Source organism: Linepithema humile, chromosome 6, assembly GCF_040581485.1.
Source record: "Linepithema humile isolate Giens D197 chromosome 6, Lhum_UNIL_v1.0, whole genome shotgun sequence".
NCBI lineage: Eukaryota > Metazoa > Arthropoda > Insecta > Hymenoptera > Formicidae > Linepithema > Linepithema humile.
In genome coordinates, this window is record NC_090133.1 from 9,458,743 (window position 1) to 9,484,247 (window position 25,505).

The 25,505-nt window shown below is 32.0% G+C and overlaps 2 protein-coding genes across 18 annotated transcripts in view; one reads left to right on the forward strand and one right to left on the reverse strand.

The window, feature by feature from the left end:
• The window catches only part of LOC137000507 (rab effector Noc2-like), a 103,618-nt gene that overhangs the window by 51,332 nt on the left and 26,781 nt on the right, over positions 1-25,505 (reverse strand). For 3 of the 13 annotated variants that reach the window (XR_010890756.1, XM_067357307.1, XM_067357296.1), the window contains exons 1-3: positions 13,786-13,928; positions 12,600-12,718; positions 11,066-11,217 (exon numbers count right to left, since the gene is read on the reverse strand). Coding sequence is in view for 12 of the 13 variants with exons in the window: in XM_067357307.1 (XP_067213408.1) it covers positions 11,066-11,217; positions 12,600-12,710 (263 nt within the window). In the remaining variant the exon portion in view is untranslated. Of the gene's footprint in view, positions 1-11,065; positions 11,218-12,599; positions 12,719-13,690; positions 13,725-13,785; positions 13,929-19,048; positions 19,675-20,009; positions 21,587-23,348; positions 23,468-23,672; positions 23,838-24,075; positions 24,277-25,505 lie in introns of those variants that run through there. The other 10 variants (XM_067357297.1, XM_067357302.1, XM_067357300.1 and 7 more) reach the window with 9 other exon arrangements.
• Positions 13,763-17,432, forward strand: LOC105669042 (THAP domain-containing protein 2-like). 5 transcript variants are annotated; one of them, XR_010890753.1, is made up of 7 exons: positions 13,763-14,338; positions 14,494-14,659; positions 14,826-14,886; positions 15,088-15,285; positions 15,417-15,477; positions 15,613-15,891; positions 16,643-17,432. XR_010890753.1 is itself a non-coding variant. In XM_067357294.1 (7 exons), exons 2-7 carry the CDS (start codon positions 14,646-14,648, stop codon positions 16,654-16,656), a joined length of 627 nt encoding a protein of 208 aa, XP_067213395.1. In that variant the 5' UTR covers positions 13,763-14,338; positions 14,494-14,645; the 3' UTR covers positions 16,657-17,432. The 5 variants fall into 5 exon arrangements, 4 of the variants coding, with proteins under 4 accessions (XP_067213395.1, XP_067213393.1, XP_067213396.1 ...); XM_067357294.1 differs by having other exon boundaries at positions 14,821-14,881; XM_067357292.1 differs by having other exon boundaries at positions 14,826-14,894.

A 25,505-nucleotide genomic window follows, 5' to 3' on the forward strand; every position in this document is an offset into this window, starting at 1 on the left:
AGGCTACTATAATATTTGAATGGGAAAAGCTTAAAGTTTACCCATAAAGAATAGAGATCAGGAGGCCGAACTAGGCTTTCAGAAATGCGACCAAAATCAGGTTTCTTAAGTAATACTGGTGGTACTCGATAGGCGGCGTTCGAATCGCAAAACTCCTCACATATACATATACGCTTGCGTATACATACACAAGAACGAAAGATGTAAAGAATAGAGAGGTTATTGAGTGATATACTTAATGAGCATTGAACTATATACCATACTGGAACGAGCACAGGCTACCCCCTCTATTCGACAAAACGGTCAGACAAGGCAGTGACTCGGTACCGGATTTCTCTTTCTATCTCGTCTACTCTCGACTAATAGCGTTTTCGATTATACAGGATTTGAACGACCCAGGGTTGATCAATCACTATTTTACTATAAATGCAAGTCTTTCATTGGTGGAGAGGTTGCAATGACGTCATTAACCAACCCTGGGTCGTTCAAATCCTGTATAATCGAAAACGCTATAATAGTAGCTGTGAACACGTGACCAAAACTGTTGGTTAGATAGAGAGATCCGGGTCCGAACAGCTATCTCCATCTGACCGGTCGAGAACAAAGGCGTGCTCGTTCCAGTATGGTATATATTTCAATGTTAATGAGCAACCATGCAAACTGTGAGGACGGTGTCGTGGAACGCAAGCGACATCTCGATTAGCATTTTGAACTAATTCAGATGACCACTTTTGAGCTCATAATCTGACGCCATCGCCTATTAAGTTCGGCCTCCTGATCTCTATTCTTTATGAGTTTACCAATCAGCTTGTCAGAATTTCGCGCGCTCAGGGACATCGCATCTCGAAAGGGCCCTTGCACAACACTTTATTCAATACGTTTTATTCACTTCACTCAGCTCTTATTCACTTTATTCACTTTATTTACATTGTTCGCAATACTGACGAATTTACTAACAATAATAATTTCTAAATTGTATTAAAACACGATGCGCGTCGAACTGTCAAAGCAGTCGTGCCATTGACAAATGACGTTTCTCATGTCATGAGAGAAAATCAATACTATCGGCACGAAGTATGATCTGCTACATAAAGTGTTGTGCAAGGGTCCTTTCGAGATGCGATGTTCCTGAGCGCGCAAAATTCTGACAAGCTGATTGGTAAATTTTAAGCCTTTCCCATTCAAATACTATAGTAGCCTCGACATTTTGGTATTAAGATTTTCGTCTCCAAATGACTTCAGGAATGTGCCATTAACGGGTGATACGGTAAGTCTGGGACACCCTGTACATATATATAGTATATACAGGGTGTCCCATTATAAAACATCCACGCAAATTACTCCGAAGATAAGGGTGATAGCAAAAAATGACCTTAACAAACGTTGTAGGATTAAAAGGGGGCCAACTGAAGGTGACCTTGACTTTGACCTCGCAGTTGATTTTCAAGGTTATTTGAAGGTCAAAGTTATTTTTTTAAATGGAAACCCCTATTTTTTATTCCAAAATCTAATAACTGGTGTCAAGAGCTTTTCAAAACACTATAATGAAGTTATTTTTTATTAAGTACTTTTCGAGTTATGAGGCTTGTAAATTACAGTATTTTGACATAAAATACAAAATATCTTGTAAAACATTCAATTTTCGGAAATCTTACCTTAATATTTTTATGCACAAAATAATGAAACAAATCAATTAGTATAAAGAAAACACATTGGTTTTTAAAAAAAGTATGCAGTTGCATGTTGCAAATTACATATTTTTTCTTGAAAGCAACTATGTGTTTTCTTTATACCAATTGATTTGTCTCATTATTTTGTGCATAAAAGTATTAAGGTAAGATTTCCGAAAATTGAATGTTTTACAAGATATTTTGTATTTTATGTCAAAATGCTGTAACTTTCAAGCCTCATAACTCGAAAAATACTTATTGAAAAATAACTTCGTTATAGTGTTTTGAAAAACTCTTGACACCAGCTATTAGATTTTAGAATCAAAAATAGGAGTTTTTATTTTAAAAAATAACTCTGATCTTCAAATAACCTTGAAAATCAACTGCGAGGTCAAAGTCAAGGTCACCCTCAGTTGGCCCCCTTTTAATCCTACAACGTTTGTTAAGGTCATTTTTTGCTATCACCCTTATCTTCGGAGTAATTTGCGTGGATGTTTTATAATGGGACACCCTGTATATATATATATATATATATATATATATATATATATATTATATATATATTTAACACAACAACAAATAAAATTAAAAAAAATATATATATATAATAATAATAATAAATAATAAATGAGTTAGCAAATAAGGAAATAAGTAATAATAATAACAACAAGTTTGACAATTAAAGGTGCGCTATATTAATATACCTTAGACGTGCTAAATTTCAGATGGATCTCCGAGAATTTTTAATAATCGCCGTGCTAAATTTTTGGTTACGCGGCACTAAAGGCATAATAGGATATGATTGCGGATCTGCAACGACGAACATTACGACTCTATCATTACTGGGGATAGAGGAATGTGATATACCACAGCCAGAAGTAGCAGCTCAGAAGATTTATATACAATTGCTACAAATTAACGAATTTACCTCCGCGAGAGTTATACAATGCAAAATAGAAATAGACAGATTAATCAGGAGATGCGAAATGTTCTCTCATTCCATGGACGTGTACAACGGAAAGCACGCGTATATAGAAGAGGTATCAAGAGACGCCTGCCAACGAATGCATATGTATGGTACTTACGAAATCGGGAACACTCGAATAACAGGATTGAAATCCAATCAAACTGCAACACAACCGGTAACACTGGCCGGACACGTGAACAATGATGGCACCTGTTCCGGAACAACATATAGCGATCCATTTGGCACATGGGAAAAAGCCGTGGTACTCGCAACCATAAAAATTACACTACAGGATTATATAGCTGACGTGAAGATAAACACGAACCAAGTCCAACTGAGGTCTGGAGTGACCTGCGCGTTGAGCGCAACACATTGCACCGACATCGAGGGTGGAAATACCTACTGGGCATCCATGCCCACAGATACCTGCAGGTTCGGCACTTATGGAGTATTGTATGAAGGATATGCACACAGAATAATAGACGTCGTCAACAAACAACAGCAAGTTGTTTATTCTATGATTACAGAAGACACAGTTTTTGCATTGGCAAGCAGAGATCCTATTCGACTTGTGGATACACTCTTTTCCACACGAAACATCCAAAATTAGTAATTTTCGAAACTTCACCAAGCGTAGCAATTTTTAAAAAAGAATCACGCATAGCTAATCTGGACATCTTCACCTATATAAATTCTAAATTTGTATATGTAGAGAAACATGTGCGGACTCAATTTAGTGAACTATACAGGAATATTTTACTGCAACAATGCCAGCTCGAACAGAAAATATTACACAATTCATTAGCCATAGCCACGCGATCGCCGGATGTCTTCGCTTATCACTTCATGAAGGGACCAGGATACATGGCCTTACTGGCTGGCGAAGTAATACACATAGTAAAATGTGTGCCTGTCGAAGTAAGAGTAGCACACATCGAAGAATGCTATGATCAATTGCCTGTGACGCGAGAAAACAGAACACAATTTTTAACACCGTAAACCCATATACTGTTACGACAAGGAACGCAGATTACGTACAATTTATTCGCACCACCCATGTATCTTCTGAGAGATGCATGGTATAGATTCACTCCTAAACCAATACATACAGTACCGCCGATGACCATAAAACCGATGACAACACCTAGCTGGAAATACATTAGCCCCGGATCACTTGCTACCAGCGGCACATATACTGAAGGAGATTTAAGCGATCTCAGGGATCATATTATGTTTCTTGCTGAGAGACCAGTAATGTTAAACACCTTGGCCAGAGGAATGATGGGCCACTCTACAATTATGCACGATGGAGGATTTTTTGCAATTTCCTAGATGAGGCATCAGTTGAAAAAATAGGTATCTCGGCATGGCAGAAATTTTGAGATCAATACCTAATTTTCGGCAATATAAGCGCTGGATTTTTAGGAATTTACTTGGCAGTAAGAGCAGTAAAACTAATATTGGATATCATTGTGCATGGCTATACTCTACACACAGTATACGGATGGTCCATATACCTGCTTAGAGCCATCTGGGACTCGTTAACTCAGCTCCTATTACACTTAAAACTGAAAAAACCACGCGATGAAAACCGAGAAGCTACACAACCATCCACAGAACGAAACCCGATAGAAGACTCTTCACAAAGGGAAACCTACCCCCTACTACCTACAAAAGACGCATCCACTTATACATTCGCACTGAAGGATTGACCGCTTGATTTCTCTTTCCCTTGAAAAAAAGGATAAAAAAAAGGGGGGGGGGACGGAAAAAAAGGAAGAAAAAAAGAAAAATACATAAACAACAGCTTCCCTATTAACTTTATACAAGCGCCAACTTTGATTTTACGCATTTTATTGTTTTATCTATTTTAATCTGTTTCGCTCCTTATTATGAGGTCTCGCGACTCAAAATTTGCATCTAACCCCAACACCACCTTTTTGTTTATAGAAACATTGAGATCGAACACCTCGATACTCAAAAACTGAGCCGCTCGCCGTTTGCTGTTAAAATAGTAAGGGTGTTTTCGCCTACGCTAACTTGGATTCACTTGGAAAATAGTAAAGAATCCTTCCAAAAAATGATGGAGGACTTCAACCAGCGGATGAACAAACGCCGATTTTTCCACAAGAACACAAAACTAGGTGACATTGTTGCCCTTGAAACAAAAGGAGGATGGCAACGCGGCATCGTTACAAAGATGAACGGAGATGAGACAGCACAGATAGGCCTCCGAGACTGGGGCGTGTATGTTTGCCATGCAATAGCTGAACTCTACCATCACGAAGAGAGGTTCAGAGAACATTACTGGCAAGCTGTGCCATGTAGCTTAACCTACACAGCCCTAGAGACCCTAAAAAGAGAGACTCGCCAACTCGTCACGTGACTGTTAGTGGACTCTGATTGGCTGGTGTATGGATCGTACATTTGTGTCCCGTGTGCACCATAAAGCTACACTGAACTACACTATAGGTCTGTTCTTTATAGCTGAACTGGCTGCACTAGTTCAGAGTTTATCTTTTTCTCTCCATATTGAAAGGAAAAAGATAAACTCTGAACTAGTGCAGCCAGTTCAGCTATAAAGAACAGACCTATAGTGTAGTTCAGTGTAGCTTTATGGTGCACACGGAGCACAAATGTGCGATCCATACACCAGCCAATCAGAGTCCACTAACAGTCACGTGACGAGTTGGCGAGTCTCTCTTTTTAGGGTCTCTACACAGCCCCTGCCACCACAGGACCCACATGGTCCCGTAGGGCCATAAATGTTACCAGAAGCATCGCAGAACAGCAAGCCGGAATTATGGAGATAATCAAACCAATCCGTGACGAAGGTGCACTCATCAAATTAGATATCAAGAACGAAATTAACAACGTCTACCACAACCTCAGAGACTTATTAATAGAATTAGGAGTTGCGCAAGAAATAGCAAATATAGCCACACACACTGTATAGCCACACCATCTGCGTTAAGTTAAACACCACACCCTTATTATCACGCATAAGAATATATACATAATTAGTTCTATAATCACAGATAATAATGACAAAATAATAAGAATAACAAAAAAAATATACATATACATATATATATATATATATATATATATATATATATATATATACATACATATACAGGGTGTCCCGTAAAGACCGTAACAACGCTTAGGGGTATATTTCTGAGATAATTCTGAGCAAAAAATCTTAATATCAAAATACTCAGAGTGTAATGGTTTTTGAATTAGAAACATTTAAAGTTAGCGAGTAAGATAGCCTGAAATTTGCGCGCTCAGGTGTGTACAACGTACAGTGATAAAAGCGAAATTGACTATCGCTCCCCTGTTGTCAATATTAATATTTGGAAAATAAATTTGCTAATACATATTAACATAAATATTGTTTACGCAATTAAGATTTTGTTGAAAATATTATAAAGAAAAAAATATTATGGTACACAAAACGCAAGCTGTCAAAAATTACATTTTATATTATATAATAACTAATTATAATGATAAAAAAAACATCAGATGACGATTATTTGCTACTTAAGTATAAAATCGTCATATTAATAAAACGTTTGTCTTAAGGGTATCTTAAAATAAGTCTTACAGACGTCTTATAAGACAAATAAAAAAACATCTCAAAGATGTTTCTAAATCGTCGAAAATTGTTGCATAAGACGTCTCATAAACGTTTTAAATACGTCTCTTTGACAGTTTCGTAAGACGTCTGAGTGATTTTAAGATGTCTTTCAGACGAATATAAGACGATATAATGTTGTGTGGGATATCACTGTAACTTTCTGATAATGTGACAGTGACATCACAATTTTTCTGTGACCTTGTGACTCTATTGTGAGTCTGTTGTAATGTCACTGTGACTTTTTTTGCTATAAAAGTTTCTTCCTAAAATAAATTTAAATTTGTCAATTTAAGGGGTTACATACACCTAGAAATTTTGAAAAAATGCATTTTTTTGCATATTCGAAAAGTATAAGGTCTTGAGAATATCCTCTGCAAGTTTCAAAGTGATTCCTTGAAAATTGTTAAAGATATAGCGAAAAAGGTCTAAGCGCGTATCAATGTTTTTATCGGAATGTCAAACTTTAAACGCATTTTTCTCGAAACCATGTTTTTAAAACTCGTGCCAAAAATATCTCGGAAACGGCTGGACCGATTTCCTTGAAATTTGGAAAGCTTAATCTACACAAAAAAAGGCAGTTTTTATCGTGGCGGATTTTTTTTAGAGTTTTTATTTTTTTTGCAGCTAAAAGAACAATCGATTTTTACCCTAAAAATCACTGTTTTTATTTAAACGGCCGCCATTTTGTCAAAAATCAATATTTTAAAAATCGCTCACGATAAAGACTAGATAATTTCATACAGTTTAAGAAAATTCTAGTCTGGTTTATTTCAAACAAGTCCTGTAAGAGCTGTATCTAGTACCGCGGAGCACCTTTTTTCAACATGGTCTTGTGCCGAGGACAATATCGCCATTTTCAAATATTTCTATTTCAAATTTATTTTGAAACACGTTGTAACAACGTACTTTAAAGTAAAAAAAACTAGGATTAATTACATTACGTTTCAAAAAAAAAAAAAAAAAAAATCGAGGAAAAGGCCCATTTTTTACATCTTTAGGTGTATGTAGCCCCTTAAACGTAGAGAATTGATTTTTATTCGTGTCATTATTTAAACATCGATATCAATACCCACATAGCAAAATTTCATCCTACGGATGTCCGTGGGATGTAATGTAAAGGATTTTCAGATATCCCTGGGATGTCTGTACAAAGCCGTAGGATATCCGTAGGGCATCCGTGGGATATCCGAATGTCCGCTTTTCAGATATCCGTAGGACATCCAAAAATAAATCCCTGGGATATCCCTGGGATATCCTACATATGATTAAATTAGATCCCAACAATGTCCCCTGGATATTTTTTTTTATCCAGATAAAATCCAAATAAAATTATTGAATATAGGATGGTGTTAATAATCCGATCTTATATTCGAAATCATTTTAAAACCTCATTCAATCAACAAAATGGTTGCGCAACATTATTTCATTAGTTGAATGAAATCATAAGACGATTCTAAATATAAAATTGGACTATAAATACCACCTAGAAAAATATCTATTTTAAATGTTTATTTAAAATGCCTTTAAAAAATATATTTTTTTAAAAGATTTAAACAGAAATTGTTTAGTTTTAAGTTAAGGAAGCAATAAAACAGTAATCTTAATAAGTAACGTCACTCTCTTTCTCTCTCGAAAAGTTTCATATTAATTATTATTTATATTTAAAAAATTTACGACAATCTCGCTTTAATGACACCACTATCAAGATATTGTTTTATTACTATTTTTTATTACTCCTTTAAAACTAAAGAATTTTTGAAACATTTTTTTAAAATACATATTTTTTTCAAATATTTTATATAGACATTTGACATGTAAGTATCTTTATGAGCATAAAGGAAAGATTATTAGCAAAATTTCTAAAAATAAAAGCTTCTAATATATTACATTATTTTAAGAATAGATACATTTCAAAAAAGGTAAAGTACGTATAAGTAATATAAATAATAGTACATTTGAAGCACATTTTATTATAAAATATGTAATTTTTTTTTAAATTTTTTATTTACTATATAATGTAAAAATAGTCACAATAAAAATAAAATTTGTATATATAAAAACGAAAACTAAAGATACGTCTTGTACATTTCAAAATTGCACTAGTCACAGTGTTAGATATAAATTAATAAACTTGATATTACTAAATATTATAACTTAATATGAATAATATTACATACATAATATTTTATACATAAAATTGCTAATATTATGTATAATTTATACACATGAACAAAATATAAAAAAAAAGTATTAAATATTTTATTGTGCAGCATTCAGTTTTTTTATTTTTTCAATTGCATGACGAAGTCATGATTTAATTGGTTCCGAAATTTCGTGCTCAGTAGCTTGCGGGTATTTTAATTGAACTGTACCTACAAATACGTATAAACATTTATATAACATAAATATAAACATATACCTCTCAATATATTTTTAATTTTTTTAAACCGGATGAATTAATGAATTAGATGGAAAGTTAATCTAATTTTTATAATTTAATAACTAAATCTAATGTATGTATTATATGTATATGCATTATGTATAGATTTATTAGTGTAAATATCTATGTGTTTAAGTGTTTGTTTATGTATTTGTATGTGTGGGTATATATATATATATATATACGTAGTATATATTCACTAAACTTACATTCACTAAATTTATTAACAAAACAAACATTTATATTTCCTACATATACATAATTCTTGTCATTTTTCAAAGAACTAGTTATTCTTAAAGATGCATGTATTATGTTACCTTGTTTATGCCATAAGTTAAGAATATTATGTTACCTTGTTTACGCAATAATTAATGATGACTTAAATATTAGTATCTATAGTCTTTTTTTTATATACTGTAAATAAGCAAACTCTTCCTGCAATATAATTTAAAACAATAATATTGAATCCTATTTTCACTATACTATACATATACATAATATTACATACGTAAAACTAACTTATTTGTAAAAATTATATACATATATATATATATATATATATATATATATATATATATATATATGTGTATATATATATATATATATATATATATATATATATATATATATAATTGTGCTATAAATATATATATAGCACAAAAATTAATATAAAATATATAAATAAAAATTGTAGTAGCGGTGTTCTACTAACCAACATCTCTCAAACATAACCTTATTTATGATATATATAGAAAGATGACCTGCATATGATATAATAATTTTAGATTTTAATAATTATCTGTCAATTTAATAGTTCCTGACGCCTTATATTATCGCTTATGCGCCTTTTTCCGTTTTTTAAGGGAGAATCATAGCACAAAACTCACACTTCACTGTCTGCGTTAATCTCAATGTTCACCGATCTACGACACTAGAATTTGATTCGAGTTGTCGATTCGAGAAAGGTTAGGTAATCAAAAAGCGGTAATCTTATACAGTAATGGGAGAAAGTTCCGTAACGGTCAAATATCTTGGAAATTAATGATTATGGAAGAAAATGTTTAATACAAAAGTTTTAATATATTAAGTGGTCTATTATATGGTTATATTGAAATGACCTTCATGTGACCTTGAAGGACACCGCAAAGGTCAACTTTGAAATCTTAAATGGAAACTCCTATTTTCTATTACATATTCTTAAAGCTGGTGTCAAGACGTTTCCGAAACACTATAATAAAGTTATTTTTTATTAAATACTTTTCGAGTTATGAGGCTTGAAAGTTACAGCATTTTGACATAAAATACAAAATATCTTGTAAAACATTCAATTTTCAGGAATCTTACCTTAATACTTTTATGCATAAAATAATGAGACGAATCAATTGATATAAAGAAAACATTGTTGCTTTTAAAAAAAAATATGCAGCTGCATGTTGCAAATTACATATTTTTTCTTCTGAAAGATTTCTGAAAATTGAATGTTTTACAAGATATTTTGTATTTTATGTCAAAATGCTGTAACTTTCAAGCCTCATAACTCGAAAAGTACTTAATAAAAAATAATTTTATTATATTGTTTCGGAAACGTCTTAACACCAGCTTTAAGAATATGTAATAGAAAATAGGAGATTCTATTTAAGATTTCAAAGTTGACCTTCGCGGTGTCTTTCAAGGTCACATAAAGGTCATTTCAATATAACCATATAATAGACCATTTGATATACTAAAACTTTTGTATTGAACATTTTCTTCCATAATCATTATTTTCCAAGATATTTGACCATTACGGAACTTTCTTCCATCACTGTATATACTGGCTTCTCGAACCAAGAACTCGATGACCAAGTTCTAGTATCGTCATATAATAGAAATAAATATTTTCTCTATATATACTTGTACTTTGCTCTTAACAAATGGACGGATTAAAATTATATTTGTATGTTATATGTGTGTTTACGCATGCACACAAAATTAAATTTGTTCTCTGTTCAAATTAAGCAAAAAAATGTCTTACTAAAAAATATTTATGTAAGAAATCTTTTGCTAAATTTGAAGAAACAGCAATTTTAATGTACGTATATTTTTTGTGCTAGAAATATCTTTAGGAAATCCTACGAATAACTATTTATTATCGATCTGTATCATTCGAATCATTTTGATCAAAATGGGATGTCCTGCGGAGATCGTACATAAGATATCCACAGGACATGCTACACGGGATATCCTCAGGTAATCCTACGGATAACGTTTTGTTCTGGATCAAACTGGGACTATTTCGATCAAATTGGGATGTCCTGGGGAGATCTTTGCTATGTGGGTAATGTCAATAAAATTTTTCAACTTACGTCGCTCGCATCGCCAATTGCCGATCGTTCGGACATCTCCATCTGTCACCTCGTATAAATCTCCGTAACGCACGAGCCAAAATTGGATCGTTTATTCCGACGGGAAACATTATTCTATTTGTAGCCTTTTGTTTCGCGCGGTACCCGTCCGTCTACAACAATAAATATTTGCAATTTATAAAAACGTATGTAAATTGGTACGTGTCTCTCTTTTATTTACTGTTCCTTCCAAATAAAAGCCCATATTCACTGATTACATTTAGCGCTAATAATAAGTGAGCCAGTCTAATTTTTTATTTTTTCTATGTTGCATGGCTTTTAATATTAATAATTGATCATGTTGATTGTTAATACCCAGATAGCACTGCATATCTTATGGACGTACATTTTAAATCCAGTTTATATCCACATGTCCGTGGACACAAATGGGACTTAAATCAGATGTCCACAGACAACATATGTTTTAAAGACATCTTTTTTAAGGGCCACCGCACAAGCTTTTCCATAACGAGTTACGTTACGTCCCAGCAAACGCAGCGATGTAATATATATAAAGAACAGACCTCTTATCTCTTTCATAACATTAAATATCATAAAGTAACCAGTTACATAGTAAGTAACACACATGTTACATGTACTTCTGAATGTTAGCAACAAAAGCACTTTTCTGATATATCTGAGATATGTATCACTGTACTTTTAATATTACCCTAACAGAGTCGACTCTAAGTCGATTCTGAGTCGACTATGGCTGCTGGACGTCTGGAAAATAGACGTCCGCAAGTCGACTTTAGACGACCTAAAGACGTCTCTAAGTCATACAATGTCCCACTTTGAAGACGACTGTAAGTAAAGGCACTAGATATGTAGGTATTCTCATCCGCCATTTTGGTTCCTATTAGATGGAGAATTATAGCGTATACAGGGTGACACTTAAAGACTGCCCACTAAGTACATAGCGTTATTCCTTGCCAAAAAATGAGTCGAAAAAAGTCCTGAATCATTTTTAATAATTGACGTGTTACACATGTACGCTATACTATACTATATACGCTATAATTCTCCATCTAGTAGGAACCAAAATGGCGGATGAGAATACCTACATATCTAGTGCCTTACTGTAAGCCGACTTCAGTCAACCATCATACGGACATTCTCGGATTATTACTGCGCATGCGCACCTTGTAATGGCGGGAATATTTAAATCGGGAAAATAGGCTTTGTTTTTGTTAAAATAGTCCAGATTGTATTATTGATTAAAAAAAGGGTGTATATACTTAGAATATATATATATATTATTTTAATTATATTTTTTTAAATAATTATAATATACAAATAACTTTAATACCACACTCATTTTCAAATCAATAAAATAATACAATCTGTAATACTCTATGCCATTGAACAAATAATAATAAAACTTATAACATTTAATAATTTATATATTTATGAAGTTATAATATCAAAATTAAAACTGTTCTATAATATTACGTTAACAAAATAAAAATTTTTTATTATTATATAAGATACATACTAAATATGATTGTTTTTGTTTAATGTGTCTTATTCGATCGCCTGAGCGACGGAGCCATTCTTGAATGGCAGCTTCTAGCTCCGCAGATGTCGAAGCTGGTAGCTGCTTCATCACCAAATCTGAAATACATAATTTAAATCGCATTAATAAAAATATTAAATATAATAATTTAACCAGTTAAATATAAAGCAATATGTGTTTTTGAGTTTGGCGACCTCGATTCTTATTTGTTTATCGCACCTTTATTCTCATGATATTCACATATATGTAATTAAAGATGAGATTGAGTTTGATAAAGTTTGAGGATTATGTAGTATAAATTGGCGTTTTCCCTTGGGACTGCACTCGTGCAATGTTTCTATAAGAGCAATGTTAAAATTTGCACGAAGGCAGTGTAGATTTTAACATTATAGGTCTGTTCTTTATAGCTGAACTGGCTGCACTAGTTCATAGTTTATCTTTTTCCCTCCACATTGGAAGGAGAAAGATAAACTCTGAACTAGTGCAGCCAGTTCAGCTATAAAGAACAGACCTTATCCTTATGGAAACACTGCAAGAGTGCAGTCCCAAGGGAAAACGCTATATATGTGTAGTTGGACATTTATCTGATGTCAGAAGCAGTAGACATTTTACAAACAAATCTAATTTTGAATGTAATCTTTGCATTCATGTAATTCACAAAATAGTACTACTAACTGTAGGGGCCTTTATACTTTGGTATAAAGTCTTATGTTTAGCTCATCGGTATTTTTTAATAACATTTACCACAAATTGCATGGACGCTACGAAGATTATGTGCAAAATGCTATGGTGCTTCTAACATTACAAAAATATCTTAAACCTTGTTGTTATATAGGGTGCTTTTCTTTTACGAAATGCACACTCCATCTGTGCATTTGTTTCGTAAAAAGAAAGTCCCGTAGGACCCATAGGAAAATGTAGGTGTAATGGAATAGGTGCGTTATCGATTATAAGTTTGCATATGGATGTGGATTTAAAGTCTACACCACTCTTTTGACTTGTCCATGACATCTGAGTACCCAGTTCATTAGAGACAATCTGTGGTAGAGTATTTCTAACGAACTGCTTACCCGTTGAACCTCCAATTCGACATATAACGTGTTCCTGTAATAGAAATTAAAGACAAAATTGCAGAGAAAAGGCAGACAAAGGACTCCTTACAAACCTTATGGAAAGTAGCCCCCGATGAAATTCTCTGAAATTGCAGTATGTTATAGTCCTTGGTGTTCTGATTAAAAGTCTCAATAGGCACAAAGCTTGAAAATCAATAGTTTTTTGTCTAGAGATGTTTGAAGTCCTAAACTTTTGCTATGCTGTGATGACATAGCTGTGATATAATGCCGGACTATGTGTGTGTCTGTTTGTCTGCTGCTTTTTATGTGTGTGGGGAGGGGAAGAGTATGGGTGTGTCTGAGTGGATGTGTTTGCACCATGGAGGTAAAGGAGAGAGAATAGAGCCGAGGAGTTGAAGCCAAGGTGGGGAAGAGGGGTAAGCCGTCAGCCATCTTAATAGGCGACATTAGTGCTGCTATCTAATGCATAGCAGTGAAATTACTTCATAGTGTAAAGAAGTGTCAAATGAAATTAAAGTAAGAAGTATACGAATAAAGTATTAGAAAAATGCCATCGTGTATTTTGGAAACTTGTTCTAATAGAACCTACCGAAAATCATATAAACAAGAAGAACTCGAAAAAAAGCAGAAGATAACTTTTCACACGTAAGTACAACAATAATGTAAGATCTTTGCATAATAGAATTTACCAAATCTTATCAAATTAAACATAGACTTATTACAATAAATAATTGTTTAAAGATGTAATATATATTAGAAAATATTAAAAGTAAAATTTGAATTCTTAATATATTTAATAGATTCCCAAAAAATACGTGCAGGCAAAAACAGTGGTGTGAAATATTACAATTGCCTGAAAATACTATAAAATCAAATTCAGTAATATGCTCAATGCATTTTCATGAAGAAAGTTTCGATAAATCGTCACAACGTTATATTAGATTAAAAGCTGATGCCAACCCATATGTAAGATATATTGAAACTGTACCATTATCTATGTGTTTGTCTTGTCACTATCTGTCACTGCTCAGATGATTTTTGTAGAGATATTTCTTTTTATTTCAAAATCAAAGGAAATATCGACTATGATTATCAACTTTAATATATAATATAAAAATAATATTTAGGAAAGGTGTGTTACATGTATCATCTTGGTGGAATTTCCTGCAATATTCAGGAATATATGATGTTAAGTAACTATGTAATATATATGACATAGTATATGTAATATAATATATATAATATACTCAAGTAGCAAGGTAATGTCTCGACATGGCATTTTATTCAAGTTAGAAATGTTAATAAGACTTCATTTGACATCACATTGCTACTAGGGATATATATATATACACATATATATATTGTTTGAAAAAACATTATACATATATTTTTAGTTACTTTCACAAACATCATCAATGCAGAGGAAATCTCCAATAAAATGTATAGAACAAATATATATAAAAAAATGTACAGTTACATCAGAAAAGTCATTATCTGATAATGAGTATCACACACAAAGTATTCTAGACTTGCAAGCAGAAAATATATCTACGGAACAAATGGATACAATACAAAATATTGATGCTTTTAATGTAAGTGGATATTACATATTTGAAATGTATGAAACATTTAAATGTTTCTGTTTACTTAACAACAAAGTAGAAAAATGAGAAATAGAATTCTTATTATGCATACATTATTAATTTTGATTTGATGTTTACAGATGGAAATGCTTGTATGCGAAGAAACAACTAATAAAAAAAGAAGAAGCAGTAATGTCATTGGTAAGATGTTATAATTTAAAAGTAATATATTGTATAAAATAATTATATTTCTTGAAATATTTATATTTTGTAAGAGAGAGAATCTTATTGTTGTTATATGACTTAAAAAAATATGTATTGTGAATTTTTTTATAGCTCCTGATGCGCAACATTTTACGCAAGAAACTGATGCACAGTTATCTCCGAAAATATCAAGAGCTACTTCGGTATCTCCATGTAAAATTTATAATTCACCCAGCAAAAAACAGTTAAGAAAAGAATTAAGAAGAACGAAAGAAAAGTACAATCTACGAATAAAAACTCTTACACAAAAAACAAGACGCATGAAAAAAAAGATAGCGTCACTGAAAAATGTATTGGAAGCTATAAAGCAAAAAAATTTCTTAGAAGAAGAGCAACTCTACAATTTAAGAGGTATCAATATTGGGAATGTACATTTATTAAAACGTGTAGTGTATAAATCAAAGAGAAAATCACTAAGTCAAAAGTATTCGCCTGAATTACGTACATTTGCTCTGACATTACACTATTATTCACCTCGAGCATATTCCTATGTTAGAGAATCTTTCAACTCGTGTCTGCCACATCCAAAAACATTATATAAATGGTATTGTTCTGTTAATGGAGAACCAGGCTTTAATAAAGAAGCTTTAGCATTTATCAAAGAACGAGTGAGCAAAACAAATCACTTATTATTTGGTGCTTTAATAATGGATGAAATGGCAATACGACAACAAATCGAGTTTGATGGTCAAAAATTTTGTGGAAAATGTGATATGGGTGATAATATTGCTAGTGAAGAGCACAGTATTGCAAAAGAGGCATTAGTATTTTTAGTTGTAGGTGTAAACGAAATGTGGAAGATACCAGTAGGATATTTTTTAATTAATAGTATAACTGGAGAACAAAAGACAAATTTAGTTATGCAATGTTTATCACTTTTACATAATACCGGAATATGCATAAAATCACTAACATGCGACGGCGCTGCAAATAATTTTAGCATGATACGTCTCTTAAAGTGCAATATTACTAATCCTAAGTGCATGCAGGGATATTTTGAGCATCCAGTTTCAAGTGATAAAGTCCATATATTTTTAGATGCATGTCATATGTTAAAATTATTGAGGAATACTTTGGGTGATTATAAACGTATTGTTAACAGCAAAGGGCAGATGATTAAATGGGATCACATTGTTGCCTTGCACGAACTTCAACAAAATGAAGGTTTACATCTTGGCAATAAATTACGGCAACAACATATACAATACCACAAGAAGAAAATGAATGTACGTTTCGCTGCTCAGGTGTGCAGTGCATCTGTTGCAAACGCTCTTAAAATGTGCAGGACTGTATTACAGTTAGATAAGTTTAGAGATTCCGAAGCAACAGAAGAATATCTTAACGTGATAAACGACTTATTTGATATATTTAATTCTAAAAACTTGAGACAAAAATTTTATAAATGTCCGATAAATCCTGATAATAGTCACGTTATTTTTAATAAACTAGAAGAGTGTAAGCAATATTTATTAACTTTAAGATTGGAAGATGGACAGTTGTTAGTAAATTCCAATAGAAAAACAGGTTTTCTAGGCTTTTTGATTAATATAGAAAATTTGAAAGTGTTGTATCAGGATGTTTGCCAAAGCAAATCGCTTCTTCCGTATATACCACTATATCAACTAAGTCAAGATCATCTTGAGCTATTTTTTGGATGCATTAGAGCATTTGGAAGGCAAAATAATAATCCAAGTGCTAGATTATTTAAAACGGCATTTAAAAGAGTACTTGTAAGAGCGCAAATTAAAAGTGCAACAACAGGAAATTGCATTGAACTTGCACATACCAATCTTAACAGCATCAAAACCAGAGGAAGTAATAAACATAACGTCATCTGTTAGTCGTATGATTGACTCTGAGTACGAGTATAATAAATATATAAATACAAATAATACAGTGCTTGAGATTGATCATCCATATACGTTATTTGTTAACAATCTTTCATTATCCGAATATTCCCAAGAAATTATAATTTATATAGCAGGTTTTATTGTTAAATATTTAACAAAGCATATTATTTGTGAAATATGCGTTCAATCTTTAACAGATAATAGCAAAACGGGCACTTTAATCCGTTTAAAAGATAGAGGTTCATTATTTTATCCCTCACAAAGTGTTGTAAATATTTGTAAAGAAACAGAAAAAGTTATCCGTTTTTATACTAAAGAACAGCGTACTATTATCTCTAATACATATAACGCCAATTATATAGCATATTGCGTGTTAAGTAATTTAAATATAAATAATATATTTACAGAGTTGATCACTCACTCAAATGATCAAAATGCTTTAACTTGTCATAGAGTGCAATTAGTAAAAAGTGTAATATTAAAATATGTTAAAACTCGTTATTTTTATATTGGAAAAACAACAGATATTACTATAAGTAAAAGACATTATTATAATAAATTAATATTATTTGCAGGAAAATAAATAATATATAAATTATAAACAATATATATATATTCTATATTTCTGTATTTTAACATATAAAACTGATATGTAATACGTCAAAGTAATGAGAGATGGCAGCACTAATGTCGCCTATCAAGATGGCTGAAGGCTTACCTCTCTTCCCCATTAAAGCTTCAGTCCCCTTGCCCATAGTAAAGCCTAATGGCCGGAGCACAGACTTTTGCATAAAGCATAACGCATAAGCATAAGGAAATTGATTGGTCCATTTCCTTATGCATTTGCTTATGCTTATATATAGACCAATCAATTTCCTTATGCTTATGCATTACGCATTATGTAAAAGCTTGTGCTCTCGGCTTAATGCTCTCTCCTTTACCTCCATGGTTTGCACGCACATATCCACTCACACATACAGAACACACATGCTCACACCCACATACAGGCAGACACATATTCACACACCCACACACGCGTACATACACAGACACACATCCATACACAGTCACACACATATAGCGTTTTCGATTATACAGGATTTGAACGACCCAGGGTTGATCAATCACTATTTTACTATAAATGCAAGTCTTTCATTGGTGGAGAGGTTGCAATGACGTCATTAACCAACCCTGGGTCGTTCAAATCCTGTATAATCGAAAACGCTAATAGTCTGGCATATCACACTATGTCATTACGGCATAGCAAAAATTTAGGGCTTCAAACATCTCTAGACGAAAAACTATTGGTTTTCAAGCTTTGTGCTCATTGAGACTTTTAATCAGAACATCAAGGATTATAACATACTATTATACAATTTCAGCGAATTTCATCGGGGATCACTTTCCATAAGGTTTGTGCTTTGCAGAGAAAATTGCTGAAAAACTTAAGACAATTGACAGAGAAATTGCAGAGAAACTTAAGACAATTGACAGAGAAATAGCATAGAAATTGCAGAGAAAACTGTGAAGAATCGAATTTAATGTGACGAAATTAAAAAGTCATAAGATGGTGAATAAGTTTCTAATACTAGAAAACAAAATTTTCCTAACAGACATTACAAGCAATATGATAAATATAACAATATAAATATACTTACAAATTGTTTTTTTATCTCGGTATCCACTTCCAACTGATTTTCGCAATAAAAAAACTATTGAAGTGTCATCAGAGGCAACGGAGGTAACAGATCGTCTGCAACTACTTTATTTGCCTCATCGCATCGACCACGTGCTGTACTCTCTTTTAGTAGAGCTTCAATCGCCTACATTTGCCTGGACAAAATGTTTCAGTTCCTTGCGGAAGTATTTTCTGCATTCGTCTGTAAAGATATGAAGAAATTGTAACATAAAAATTGAAATGTTAATAACTGTTTATATTTTAATGAAGTGCAAACCGCCTGTTATTACAATTACTATTATCGACATCACCATTATTCTTATAGGAACATGAATGAGTTTGTTATGTGTATTTACTTAAAATAATTTTTTTATTACGAGCTTTTCAATTGCAAATATTTATCAAAGAAAAATTGAAATATCCTCCACTATAATAATTAAAATATAATACTAACAAGAAAGAGACATTAAAAAGTCAAAAACTGCTAAAAAATAATCAGTAATATTCCCCTGTAAGAAGTTTATATTGGTTTACTACAGCAATTTCCATGATTCCTTGTTGGGGGTTGCTTCTTTGTATCATCGAGTTGTGGCAAACCAGGTAAGTCTGAAAATCAAATGTTCTATTAGTATGCGTACTACATATAGTACGTACTTATTTGTTGTACATATGCTTTTTATAATTACTAATACCAAATTGGCTAATGGAAAAAAAGTTTCAAATCGTGGAAAACCATGAAATTTTTTTTATTCTAAATTTCACTTTCTTTTCACTTTTCTCTAATTATATATAATTATTGTAAAGCTAAAACATTTGAAATAAAGAGAATGAAGGTTTTGCATGAATTAAAACTTTTTTTCCATTGGCCAATTTGCCATTGGCCATGGAAATTTGTTTTAAGAGAAAAGTACTAAAAAGAAGAAACACAGAATAAAACTTACAACTGCTATCAGTATATACTGCTTTTTTTTATACCCCAGCAAACACAAAGTAACAGTAACATAACATTAATGTTACAATTTCTCACTCAACAACATCATTGTTACGTACAAGGCATGTTATATTGCAGTTACATTGTTAAGTGGAAAATTATAACATTGACATTATGTTACTGTTAGCTTGTGTTTACTGGAACTATTAACATTTGTAATAGGTCAGTTTTATAACGGTAGTCAGTTCTATAACTAGTAAACCTTAGTTTATCAATGGGTTAGCCGTAATCAAAATCGAGTTTAATAGCGTTTTCGATTATACAGGATTTGAACGACCCAGGGTTGGTTAATGACGTCATTGCAACCTCTCCACCAATGAAAGACTTGCATTTATAGTAAAATAGTGATTGATCAACCCTGGGTCGTTCAAATCCTGTATAATCGAAAACGCTATAAGAATGTTAACCGAAGCTTAAGGGTGCCGTCACATGAAGCGTAACTTGCGTAAGCGTATCTTGTGTTAGCCAATCAAATCGTTCAGATACTATACGCAAAATTTTGCATATGATAGCTGAATGATTTGATTGACTGACATAAATTACGCTTACGCAAGTTACGCCTCATGTGAAAGCAGTCTAAAGCCTTGTGTCCACGATGCTAGAACTCGGTCCGAGATCTCGGACCGAGGGAAAGTTACTAGAACTCGGATCATGTACACACTGAACTTGGATGCAAAACTCGAATAAGAAGCTCGAACGAAAAAATGCGTTGCGTCCCATTTTTCGGTACGAGTTATTGCGAGTTATTAGATTTTACTAGTTTCTTTTACTATCTGTCAAGACAAAATATAAGATACTTATAGTGATACGAGATACTGTGAACAATATAAATAATATTTTAGTAAGTAATTATAGAATTGAAAAATAAGAGAAATATAATTCTTAAATAAAATAAATTAATAAGATTAATAATTAATAAGATTTACATAAGTAGTTATTATTAGTTTTAATGCAGATTAAATTAGACATTAAAAATATATTATAACCTATATATACATATTATTTTTCAAGAAAAGTATAATAATATATAAAATTGATTTTCAGAAAAAACTTCTTTTATAATAAAAAATGGATATATAATAAGGAAAATGTTAAAATTTTATTAATATTATATCAACAACATTCTTGTTTATATGTTACAAAAAGTGTTGATTATCATAATCGTATGAAACGAGATCAAGCTTTACAGATAATCTGTAATTAGTACAAAGAATTAACAGGACAACCACTAACAACTGAAATTGCAAAAAAAAATTAATAATTTATGATCACAATATCTGGACCATCTAAATAAAATAAAACATTCGAAATCAAGCGGTGCATTACTTGATGATATCTATAAACCAACTTGGCAATATATAACATAAATCAGAAAATCATCGTAAAGAATCGTAACTCGATTACAACGCTAACTATATTCAGCCAAGTATAAATATTATTGTTCGAGGACTCGGACCGAGATCTCGGACTGAGGGAAAGTTACTAGAACTCGGATCATGTACACACTGAATTTGGATGCAAAACTCGAATAAGAAGCTCAAACGAAAAAATGCGTTGCGTCCCATTTTTTGGTACGAGTTATTGCGAGTTATTAGATTTTACTAGTTTCTTTTACTATCTGTCAAGACAAAATATAAGATACTTATAGTGATACGAGATACTGTGAACAATATAAATAATATTTTAGTAAGTAATTATAGAATTGAAAAAATAAGAGAAATATAATTCTTAAATAAAATAAATTAATAAGATTAATAATTAATAAGATTTACATAAGTAGTTATTATTAGTTTCAATGCAGATTAAATTAGACATTAAAAATATATTATAACCTATATATACATATTATTTTTTAAGAAAAGTATAATAATATATAAAATTGATTTTCAGTAAAAACTTCTTTTATAATAAAAAATGGATAATAAGGAAAATGTTAAAATTTTATTAATGTTATGTCAACAACATCCTTGTTTATATGTTACAAAAAGTGTTGATTATCATAATCGTATAAAACGAGATCAAGCTTTACAGATAATCTGTAATCAGTACAAAGAATTAACAAAACAACCACTAACAACTAAAATTGCAAAAAAAAAATTAATAATTTAAGATTACAATATCTAGACTATCTAAATAAAATAAAACATTCGAAATCAAGCGGTGCATCACTTGATGGTATCTATAAACCAACTTAGTGATTGGTTTGAAGATATGAGTTTTCTATAACATAGATCAGAAAATCATCGTAAAGAATCGTAACTCGATTACAACGCTAACTATATTCAGCCAAGTATAAATATTATTGTTCGAGGACTCGGACCGAGATCTCGGATCGAGTTCTAGCATCGTGGACACAAGGCTTAACTCGCTTGAACCGTATGTTGTGAAACCTGACCTTAAAGTAATGAAAGTTATGAGAAGGATTTATTTCTCAGCTTAGTAATGCAAATTCGAAACTACTGGCACCATGGCACCACGACAGGGAAAGCACGCACACAAGTGAAAATCGCTACGTCACGCGTCTGTGTACCGGTAACCGAACAGCTGAGCGCATACAGATACGTGACGTAGGCAATTTTCACTTGTGTGCGCGCTTTCCCTGTTGCGGTGCCATGGTGCTAGTGGTTTCGAGTTTGCATCACTGTCTTAGCTTCTTCAAGTACTTCAATTTAATAAGTAAACTTGGACAAAGTCCTGGGATCAAATTTTAGATACAAAATATAAGTACTTGGAGACATTGAAAAAAGTCCTTATTATAACTCTATTCCTTTAACAGTAGGAAAATTAGTTAAAATATCAATAAAGTCATAATCATTGTACGATAATAAATCACTGTCGACTTCTTTCCTTTGCTGACTATAATGGGCTTGTTCGTTTTAGCTACACTGGGGCTGCTCTGGGTCTGCTCTACACAGGATAATACAGGACAGATAAATAGTTTGTCCTGTATTATCTTGTTTAGAGCAGACCCAGAGCTGCCCCAGTGCAGCTAAAACGAACAAGCCCAATGATTAATTTCTTGCACTTTTCCAATCATAGACATTTTAACTAACTAGTTTTCTATATACAACTCTTGTTTAAAGTTGTAAATTGAAAGAAATTGCTATATTAAAGTAAAATAAAATAAAATAAGATTTAACATAGAAGATTGTAGAGACCATTAATCTTTTGCGATGATCAATCTCTACAACTTCTATAGGATATAAGTATAAATAAATAAGAAAATAAATGCTATTTTAGATCATCACCATGATATTTTATATATTTTATGTATTTTATCGCAACCAACCTTGCATATCAGACAGCTGACTTTCTGCGTGCCGCTCTTGAAAACGATCTACTGACTTGGTCAGATTTTAGAGGTGATGGATGAAAGGCCGGGCAATTTCGTCGACTTCTGTTGCCAGTCTACAAAAATTAAAATAAAGTTACAAAAGGAATTTCAGGTAGAAATATATGGGTTAATGAAGTCAGATAAGTATTTTTCAGACTATTCAAATCGTTAGTCCGTTTCGAAATCGAGTTTACTGCAATCACAGAGTATTAAATTACATACAATTAGTCATGCATTTATTGAATGTATTATGAAATAATTAACATCATATAAACTTACAAGTCTGTTCGTAATAGTCTGGCGAGAATCTAGTACGCTTATAATTTGCAGTATCCACTGATTGCGATGATTCCTTGGTCGTTCCACCTCCGCATCGTTCCTTCGAAATGTAAGAACATTTTGGTAACGGTATCGACTTTGACGATACTTGTAATAGTGAATCTCCTGAAAAAATTAAAATCAAGTTGATAATAGTGGGAGCTTTCCATTAAGGAGACAGATCGACACTGTGTGACATGGTCAAACACCGTGCTTAGATACTTGAATGCGTTTAGTTCTGAACTAGACCGCTAGAGTTTGCTTATGTCTTCCCATGATATCTAGTAAGTTCATTTAATTGAAAAATTGGCGTAAGTACCAGGAGCATATTGGTATATTTCAAGATCTATAGAAAGAAGGTTACCTCAGTAAAATCCGTTGTGGGCACGGTGTAAGAATATAAGGTGATTTCACGGCAACAAATTTTTGTGATTTTCCCGTCATTGTTCCACATTGAATCGCTAGGTGGCTACGTGTTGAGGGACTTTAAATATATATATATACACATATAGAAATTTTATTAAAATTTTATTGTCCTGCGGAACTTAATTATAAATATTCATTTTCTTAAAAAAACTTAATTTTCTATAAAGACTGGAATACATTATTAATTATATTTTCTGCAAATTTAACTAAGAATAATTTGTTATAAAAAAATTAAAAAATATTTTGTCAGTAATATATATTTTTATACACAATGTTAAAAGTTTTATTTAAAAAAATTTGTATTATTTAGGATTATAATTATATATAGATGTGCTTTAGAGATTCATCATCTATCCTTTTCTATCCACATCTATCCACATCTTCTATTCTTTTTTACTTGGGATCTTGCACCAACGTGACATCTTGTGTGACATGCCTTAACTATGACATCTTGATCACAGATTTTTTGATAGAATACATAGAGTCCCTATATATAGAGTCTGGCCACGCTTGTGTTTATTTTTATTAGTCGAAACAAAATTTGGAAAAACATGGCGGAACCAATAGGAATTCTTATAGAAAGTATAATAATTTGAAAAGAAATAGAACAAGAAAATTAATAACAATTAATATTATTTTTTTCTAGAAATTTTTATTGAAAAATAAAGAAAAATTAGCTAATAATACTTAAAATCATATCATTACAGTATATATTATTATTACTTATATATTCAGTATCACAATAATGTTTGTATCACAATAATAAATAAAACTTATTTAAATAAAACTCATTGTAAATAAAACTATTAAAAACAATGTGAGGTTAGAATTACAATTTTTATGACAAATTCTACTTCTTTATAATATCATTATTCTTAGATATTTTATTTTAGAAACCATATACCAAATAATTGTACTTACTTTTATAGGCTTCACTCTGCTTTTATTAATACTATCAATTTGTAGTCGAATAAGGTGTAGTCAATGAAAGTTTTATTCCATAAATATGGTAAACACAAGATGCGTCTATGCATATACCGCCGCCATGTTTTTCTAAAACTAATCGAGTGGCCAAACTCTATATATAGGGACTCTAAAAATACAATGGTCGTGAAATCACCTTATATTCTTACACCGTGGTTGTGGGCGAGGGACGATGAAGTAAGGGGGGAGCTAGAAACAGCTTGATGGCGAGGGGCGACGAAGGAAGGGGGGAGCTAGAAACAGCTTGATGGCGAGGGGCGATGAAGGAAGGGGAGAGCATAATGATCTCATCGACAAACAGTAGCTGTCTCTCTCTTTCAAAGTTCTTCCTTTTCTAACTGTTTCTAACTCTGTCACTCGCTCTCATTATTGACTTTCATGTGT

Coding starts and splice junctions, on each gene's coding strand:
- LOC105669042 (XM_067357292.1), top strand. CDS start 14,241: ATGCCATCGTGTATTTTGGAAACTTGTTCTAATAGAACCTACCGAAAA. Junction 14,660..14,825: donor AAGCTGATGCCAACCCATAT/GTAAGATATATT, acceptor TATTTAGGAAAG/GTGTGTTACATGTATCATCT. Junction 15,286..15,416: donor AAAATATTGATGCTTTTAAT/GTAAGTGGATAT, acceptor TGATGTTTACAG/ATGGAAATGCTTGTATGCGA.